Source organism: Vollenhovia emeryi, unplaced genomic scaffold (assembly GCF_000949405.1).
Source record: "Vollenhovia emeryi isolate VEMERY1.0 unplaced genomic scaffold, V.emery_V1.0 DF939500.1, whole genome shotgun sequence".
Classification (NCBI taxonomy): domain Eukaryota; kingdom Metazoa; phylum Arthropoda; class Insecta; order Hymenoptera; family Formicidae; genus Vollenhovia; species Vollenhovia emeryi.
The window spans coordinates 416-7,695 of NW_011966866.1; the positions used below are offsets into that span (position 1 = coordinate 416).

A 7,280-nucleotide genomic window follows, 5' to 3' on the forward strand; every position below is an offset into this window, starting at 1 on the left:
TCACTCTCTTTACTTAATAACAGGTTCAACTTGGCTTCCAAAATCTCATACGTGTCCGGAATCATGCGAAAATGCTCGCGAAATTGCCTTGCTGTTAGGCCTTGAACAGTTCTTTCCACGTAACCTTCAATGCGCAATGGCTTCTTTCGTGCACCACGCAATTTACGTCGATGTCTTGCCATCAAAATATTATTATAGTTTCTTCATCTGAATCACTTTCATTTATTACACTCAAACTGGACTGTACAAATTTGTGGCTGGTTATTATAGCCAAAGAAATCAAACGCTTTCGACGTAACACGGCATTAGCCATCTTCTTTTTATAATGTCTCGCTGCGCGTATGTGTGTAAAAATACAGTATATTGCAAATAGTAATAACTGTGAATACAATAATCGCGAATTGCGCGATGCGAACAGATGTAAAATAGCGCAAGACACGTGGAAATTTGAATAGGTTAGGGGAGAGTTCGAAAACTCCCAGGTGCGTTCGAAAACCAACAGTCCCCTAACTCCCACCATTCACTTCCCCAGGCCACCTCACTCACTCGCTCTTGGCAGGGGACGTTTTGGAACGCAACCCTACAGGGACTGTAGACGTGACTATGGAAAAAAGTCTGTCCGGAACGCGGGCTCGCTAGCGGGGCCTGTGGGGAGTGTGGGGCACAGGGTTCCGTTCCGTGACGTTTGTGACAGTTTGTCACGCGCACGTGTCCGCGGGCGGTCGCGCTCGTCTCCTCGAGTCTGCTGCGTTCCGAAGCAGGCCGGATCCCCCGCCGCCGGGCTCTGTCATGACCGGCCGCCTTGATCCCGCGCGTGCAAGTGCCACTGATGGTCGATACATCGCCGCGTTCACGTTGTCGCTGCTGCCCGGACTGCCCGGAGTGCCCGATTGAGATCTGGACCGCCAGGTGACTCGGCCTGACGTCCCTGATTCGCGATGACGAGCAAGAAGGGCCATACCCTCCGCATTGAGTCCGAGATCGATCGGAATCGCGAGGACGGCAACTGGCAGAAGGTTATACAGCTCGCGGAACACTTGAAAGTGCAGTATCCCAGCAATGGTAAATGTCTCCCGTTGCCCTCTGCCCTTTACTCGAGGCCGCCGTCTCTTCGCTCTCTCCCACGTACTCGCGCCGTTTCCCGCGAGCTCGGCGTGAAAGAGGGAGAGACGGACGGGCGGCAGGGAAATTAAGTCACGTCATGTAAAGATCAAGGCTGTCCGCAGAGTCTGCGTCAACCAAATGTCATTTCGTTTAATTGTTATGCCTTATCTCCTGTCGACGTTTTCTTCCCATCATCATCATTTTTGCGTCGCTTTTTTTTCAACCTCCTGCAATTGCTACTCTCTCGCGTGATCGACCGCGGAGGGAAAAAAAAACTTACGTTTATATAATGCTTGACGTACGATCGCGGTAACATCGAATGTACGAATGTTCCTTTCACAAATGACAAAATGCTAGATACCCAGCGAAATCTCGAGCCTTGGCAGGGGTGGTTTTACAGTAATGTGAATTTTGCGCAGAATGCCTGGCGAATTTCTTGAGCGGGGAGGCGAGATTGGAGAGCTTTCTGGAGCAAACTCCGCCGATAGACGCCAATATTGCCAAGGCGCGAAACGGACTGACGGAGACGCGCAAGTACTTGTTGCTAGCCGCTAATGAAAAGGATAAACAGGTACTGTGAATGCCGTCGATTGATGACGACCTGCTCTTAACGAGTGACGTTCCAGGCGTTGGTTGTGCTGGACGCTCATCTGTTGCTCGGCAAGCTTCACTATGCCATGGGAATGTACGAGGACGCGCTTCACCACTATCAACAAGCCGAACTAGACACACTCACAGAAAAGCAATTACCTTGTCGAAGTTTACGTATTATAGCAGAGTCGTATGCGATTAAAGGTTTGCCATTGACAAATACTTGTTTCTTCTCTCTGACGAATAGTAGTACGTTTTAGTGCAACGTTCTTAAATCAAAGAAAGAAAAACAAAAGGTACACATAACAAGCTTGCTTGATAGTTTTTCTGTGTTTTCTATCTTAACAGTAGTTTTGTTTTTTGGTTCCATAATTATGTGGTTAGATTTTTATATTTACATACGTATTTACATACACATACATGGTTTTTTATATGCAAGACATGCATCGAGCATAGGCATTTTAATAGAAGGCATAATTTCAGAGTATATATGTATACTTGGACATATATTCTCTTCCCGTTAGCGTGTCCATGCACTAATATGATTGTTAGTAACGAGTTGACTAGACACGTTTATTCATAAACTTGTTGTTATCCAGTATATTCATTTATTACTATGGCTTGTGTATGATTTAGAGAAAGAAAGATCGTTTACTTTAGACACTGACAAACATTTATCCTGCCGAAGACTGCGCATTATAGCAGAATCGTATGCAATCAAAGGTTTGTATGCTTGTTTGCTTCGTTTTGCTTGTATTTAGAAATTTCTTTCAGTTGACGCACACTTTGTAACGGTATCCACTTTATCACAATATAGAAGCTTGCTTGTAAATGCTTTTATCAACTTGAGAACATGTACCAGCGTGTCATATATATATATATATATATCTCATTTGTATATTCTTCGATATTTACTCTCGAGTGAAATAAGAGTTCATTCGTGCTTCTTTGATATTTCCTTTCATCCATCTTGAATTCCTTGTTTCTACTAATACGGCTAGATTTAGTTGCGATGAGTTTGGGACAAGCACAATATGGCGATCCATATATATAATATTATTCGCAAGGAATGAAACATATCTTTGTCAAGTACTTGATTACGTTTTCGTGGACTTTCCACGAAAATTGGAAATTTCCATTTAATTTTGTATATAAAATTTACCTCTTTCTTCTGCATTGACATTAATGTCTCGCAATCAGCACTCCCTGATTGATGGTATTGTAAACTGTTGCTCGTGCCAGGTCTCTGTCTGGAAAGGCTACCACCAAACTCCAAGTCGAAATACAAGATTACAGAGTGGCAGGAGCAGATAATCAAGTGTTACGAGATCTCTGGCGACTTGACGCTGGTGTATTTGCAGGAGCAAGACAAAATTGCTATGCAGCAGCAAAATGGTATTTCCATTATAAATACCAATAGTACAGGTGATTGAGAGGTTTAATCCTCTTGAACTAAATGCGTACATGCCTTTAGCACTTTGGTGTTTCTTCACTTGTAGGCACGTACTCGACACCATCTCCAGTTTCCGCCAAGCATATCGGCCCCATTTTGGAGACTGCGCTGCAAAGAGCACCAGTCTTGTACATTCAAACTGGCAACATACAAGCTGCTGTTAATCGTTATAGGTACGCATTGTGTATTCTATATAGTGTATATAAAAGAAATCATCTCGTGTCTCAATTCCGACAGGGAGATTTTATCTGCTGTTGAATCTACAACTACTCAGAGCTTGCGGGTAACTCTGACCAGACAACTGGCGGAAGTGTTGCTACGCGGCATAAGCGGCACCGACTACAAACCGCCGGAGGGACAGGCCGACGCAATGGGTATGATTAAGACGGAATGTTTCCTTCTCGCGAAAGAATAATATGCTCACTGTCGCATCAATGTCGCAGCAGCTGTGAGTAATAGACGGGCGAATCATTACTCGGGCGCCAATCTGTCGGATTCGCCGTGGAAGCCAAAGAAGTACGTCGGGCCGAACATGTTCGTTCCTAGGAACGAGTACGAGGAGACGATACTGCTGTTGTTGATCAGCGAGGCGATGGCGGTGAGAGACGCCGTCCTCAGCCAATCGCCCGAGTTCAAGGAAGCCAGGATACACGCGTTCGAGAACGCCACCGCTATCTACGACCTACTCACGGTCGTCGTCGTCAGATGGAGTCAAGTGGAACTTTTACACGAGGTTTTCCTTTGTTGAAACATTTATTCTCTATTATCGTTTTACCGTCGCACGGTTAACAATAAATGTTGACGGTCCTTTTTGACAGTCCTTTGAGAGAGCGATGAAATTCTCTCACGAGGAGGTGCACATATGGACGCAGTACGCGCTGTGCCTGTTAAACATGGGAAGATACATGCACGCGTATAGAGTTTTGAAGGTGGTCGCCAGGCTATCGCCTCAGAAAGTAATGCCATGCCTGTTGGCCGCGAGACTGTGTTACGAGCAGTTGAACATGGTAAGTAAAAATACTTTCTCACCAGTTTTTACAGAAATTTGAAAAACCTAGAGTGCTGACCTATTCTCACGCTGCACGATGATGTCCAACAGGTAAACGAAGGTATCGAATGGAGCCAAAAGGCTCTGCAACGAGAGACGGCAAGTCCACAGGGGATGCAATCTAGGTGTCATCTGTACATCGGGATCGGCCACAGTATGCTCTCCACGAATACGATCGTGAAACAAGACAAGGTCAATCACACAAATACCGCGTTGGATTGCTTTCAAAAGTACGTACACGTAGATTTGCTTCTTTTTTTTGGTGATGAATTAATACAAGATGGTATCTTTTCGATTAGAGCACAACAGTGCGATCCCAACGATCATCTAGCAGAGTATTACCTGGCTCACGAATACGCGATAAACAGGCAAATAACCGATGCCATTGTGCACGTGAAAATTGCGCTGAATCTGCGAGCAGAGCACATTCCGTCGTTGCATTTATTCGCACTACTCCTGTCGGCACACAAGCAGTATTCTGAGGCATTGCATGTGATAAACAGCGTACTGGAGGAATATCCGGACAACTTGAATTTCCTCTACGTGAAGGCGCACCTCGAACTGCGAAGTATCGGCGGCGTCGACGCGTTATACACCATCAGTCACATGCTACATCTGTGGAAGAGTCTCTACGAGGATCAGACGAACGTTAATTGTAACGAGCAGCAGAGCGAGAAGCGCAGCGAGACTAGAAGCGTCTTTCAGCTTTACACGTCGGAAATGTCCGATAAGGATTCCAGTAAGTAATACAGATTGGACAAGATTCGATACAAGTTAAATCATTCCATTTCAAAAATTCCAATTCAATTGTTGATTTGAATATAAAACACGACAAAGTCTTGAGTGTGTATGACGGAAGGCAATCATTTCCGATGCAGGTTCCCTGCATGCGCAATCATTAGCCGCTTCGAGAGTCGAGCAAGCCCTCTCCGAGGTCGCTTCGTCAATTAGCTCGTTCACACCGAAGCCAGGGCCGCAGAGAGCATGGCTGCTGCAATTGCAGATCTGGCTTCTGCTCACCGAGGTTTTCCTTATCTTGGACCAACCGAACGGCGCCGTTCTGTCCCTCCAAGAGGCCACCAATATCTTCCCGTTGAGTCATCACATTATGTACACGGTATAATAGCTTCTCGCCACTATGAATCTCCGTGGTTCGATGATTCAGATTAAATGATTCATTGAAAAATTGTTATGCTAGGGTCGGTAATCAGTTTAATCACTTTATAGCGTGGCCTTCTGCACGAGTACAAGCTCGAGTATACGGAAGCGAAGCAATGCTACCAAAATGCTGTTTCGATTAATCCCTCGCACATAAAGAGTCTACAACATCTGGTAATAATTTTAAACAATTTGATAATTTGGCGCAATGCCGGATGGCATTTCCGAATCTAATACTACTTTTGGTTATTTGTAGGGTCTCGTTTATCACTATTTGGGCAGCCAGAGACTGGCTGAGAAAACTTTGAGGGACGCCGCAAAGATCGATCCAAATTCTCATCAGACTTGGTATTGCACGCTCTCAATTGATTATCTTGCCTTAACATTATCTTTGTGATATCTTGGTGACACGAGCCAATGTTCGCTTGGTATCGTATAATAATTTCACGACGATAACATTAATCTCTGGTATTGTGGCAATCAGTTATCGAAAAAGTTACGATAAATCCAACGTCAAGATCGACGCGCGTATCTTATCAATTTCCTTCTTTCTGATATATACACTCGAATAATTACAAATATACAATTTACGTGCAACTTGTTGTATCTATATAATTTTACCATCGAGTATATCAACGGTACAGAGTGTTTGATTTCAGGTACAATTTGGGGATGGTACTGGAATCGCTGGGCGAGGTGGAGGCTGCCAGCGACTGCATGGCAACGGCGCTGGAGGTCGAAACGACAAATCCCATTTTGCCGATTCTATCGATACCGGTGACCTTTGAGTGATTCGGTTCCTCGGACGAGGAATAAGACGAGATCGCGGTTTACTTTTGCTCTATACGTTGGTATTTCCGCGGGCATTTCCTCGCCTTCCCGTCAATAGTACCTGGACACGTACTATTGTATAAACTCATTGTTGAAAGGAAACGGGAAAAAGGAAAGGGGAAAAAAACAAGTGATACTTTAACTGTACAAAATAGTTACAATCGATGTAATAAATTCGAATAAAGTCTTACTTCCAAAACAATAGTATCGTATTTACATATTCCCAGCCGAGGCAATCGATGTTTAAACATCGGTACATTTTCTTTCGCGCTTGCGAAAGCTCGTTCGCGCCGGCGAGGCGCGCACGCTTCTATTATTCAGAGCTATTATTTCGATTATGTACTTTAGCACCGTCGCGTTCCTCGAGCGGGCCGATCTCGTGCGTGTTACGCGCGCCGTAAGATCCGCTCGCGGTGCAGTGCGCATACGTGATGGCCCAATTTGCGCGCGATGCGCAAGCACATATTACACGTATACGCGAAATCGCACTTGTACGTGGATAAGCGGACGGTTCGTTCGGATCGGAAAAGTCTGATGTAATGCCCTTCTCTAAAAATGTAGTAATTTATTTTTATAGAAATCGATAAGGGCGAGATTTTATCGGAGCGCGGCGCGCGATCTTTTCCTCTGTGTCTCTATCTACCCCTTTCTCTCTCTCTCTCTCCCCCCCCCTCCCTCCTTCTTCGATCGGGCGAATACATACATACGTATCGCACGCACGACGCGTAATAACGGTATATAGAACGCACGAATGACAGTCGCGTTATCGTTAAGAGGTAGCTATTTTCTTTTGTGTAATCGATATAATAATGTTATACATGCATGGCCTGGTTTCGCGCAGGGAGCTCGGGGGGAAAACGCCTTGTGGATCGCCTTCAGCCGGGAGGGTCGGCGCGTATTGACGCGTATGCAGAGGCACGGCAGACGCTCGCGTTTCCTTCTCTAATTTCAAATTACTTGAGCCGGGAAGTCATTAAGAGATACGGCAATTTTCTCGCCTGGCAGTAAGGCCGTGCAGACAAACGAGCGAACCAAGTGGCGACAGCTCCTAGAAGAGTCCCTGACAATGAGTCTCTCTCTCTCTCTCTCTCTCTC

At 45.3% G+C, this 7,280-nt stretch overlaps 1 protein-coding gene across 6 annotated transcripts; it reads left to right on the forward strand.

The window, feature by feature from the left end:
• Window positions 1–574: 574 nt before the first annotated feature.
• LOC105557379 (tetratricopeptide repeat protein 7B) lies at window positions 575–6,387 on the forward strand. 6 transcript variants are annotated; one of them, XM_012004608.1, is made up of 15 exons: window positions 575–1,062; window positions 1,524–1,675; window positions 1,731–1,899; window positions 2,332–2,418; window positions 2,938–3,120; window positions 3,195–3,321; window positions 3,386–3,522; window positions 3,592–3,881; window positions 3,967–4,155; window positions 4,248–4,426; window positions 4,496–4,935; window positions 5,075–5,313; window positions 5,424–5,528; window positions 5,611–5,702; window positions 6,014–6,387. In XM_012004608.1, the coding sequence occupies exons 1-15, from the start codon at window positions 939–941 to the stop codon at window positions 6,144–6,146; spliced, it is 2,646 nt and encodes an 881-aa protein (XP_011859998.1). In that variant the 5' UTR covers window positions 575–938; the 3' UTR covers window positions 6,147–6,387. The 6 variants fall into 6 exon arrangements, with proteins under 6 accessions (XP_011859998.1, XP_011859999.1, XP_011860000.1 ...); XM_012004609.1 differs by having other exon boundaries at window positions 2,356–2,418; XM_012004610.1 differs by having other exon boundaries at window positions 576–1,062; window positions 2,938–3,090.
• Window positions 6,388–7,280: the final 893 nt, after the last annotated feature.

Bases quoted from the DNA above. Each gene is read 5' to 3' on its own strand.
- LOC105557379 (XM_012004608.1), top strand. From the start codon at position 939: ATGACGAGCAAGAAGGGCCATACCCTCCGCATTGAGTCCGAGATCGAT. The intron at 1,063-1,523 runs GTAAATGTCTCC...AATTTTGCGCAG, and splicing joins AGTGCAGTATCCCAGCAATG to AATGCCTGGCGAATTTCTTG. The intron at 4,156-4,247 runs GTAAGTAAAAAT...GATGTCCAACAG, and splicing joins GTTACGAGCAGTTGAACATG to GTAAACGAAGGTATCGAATG.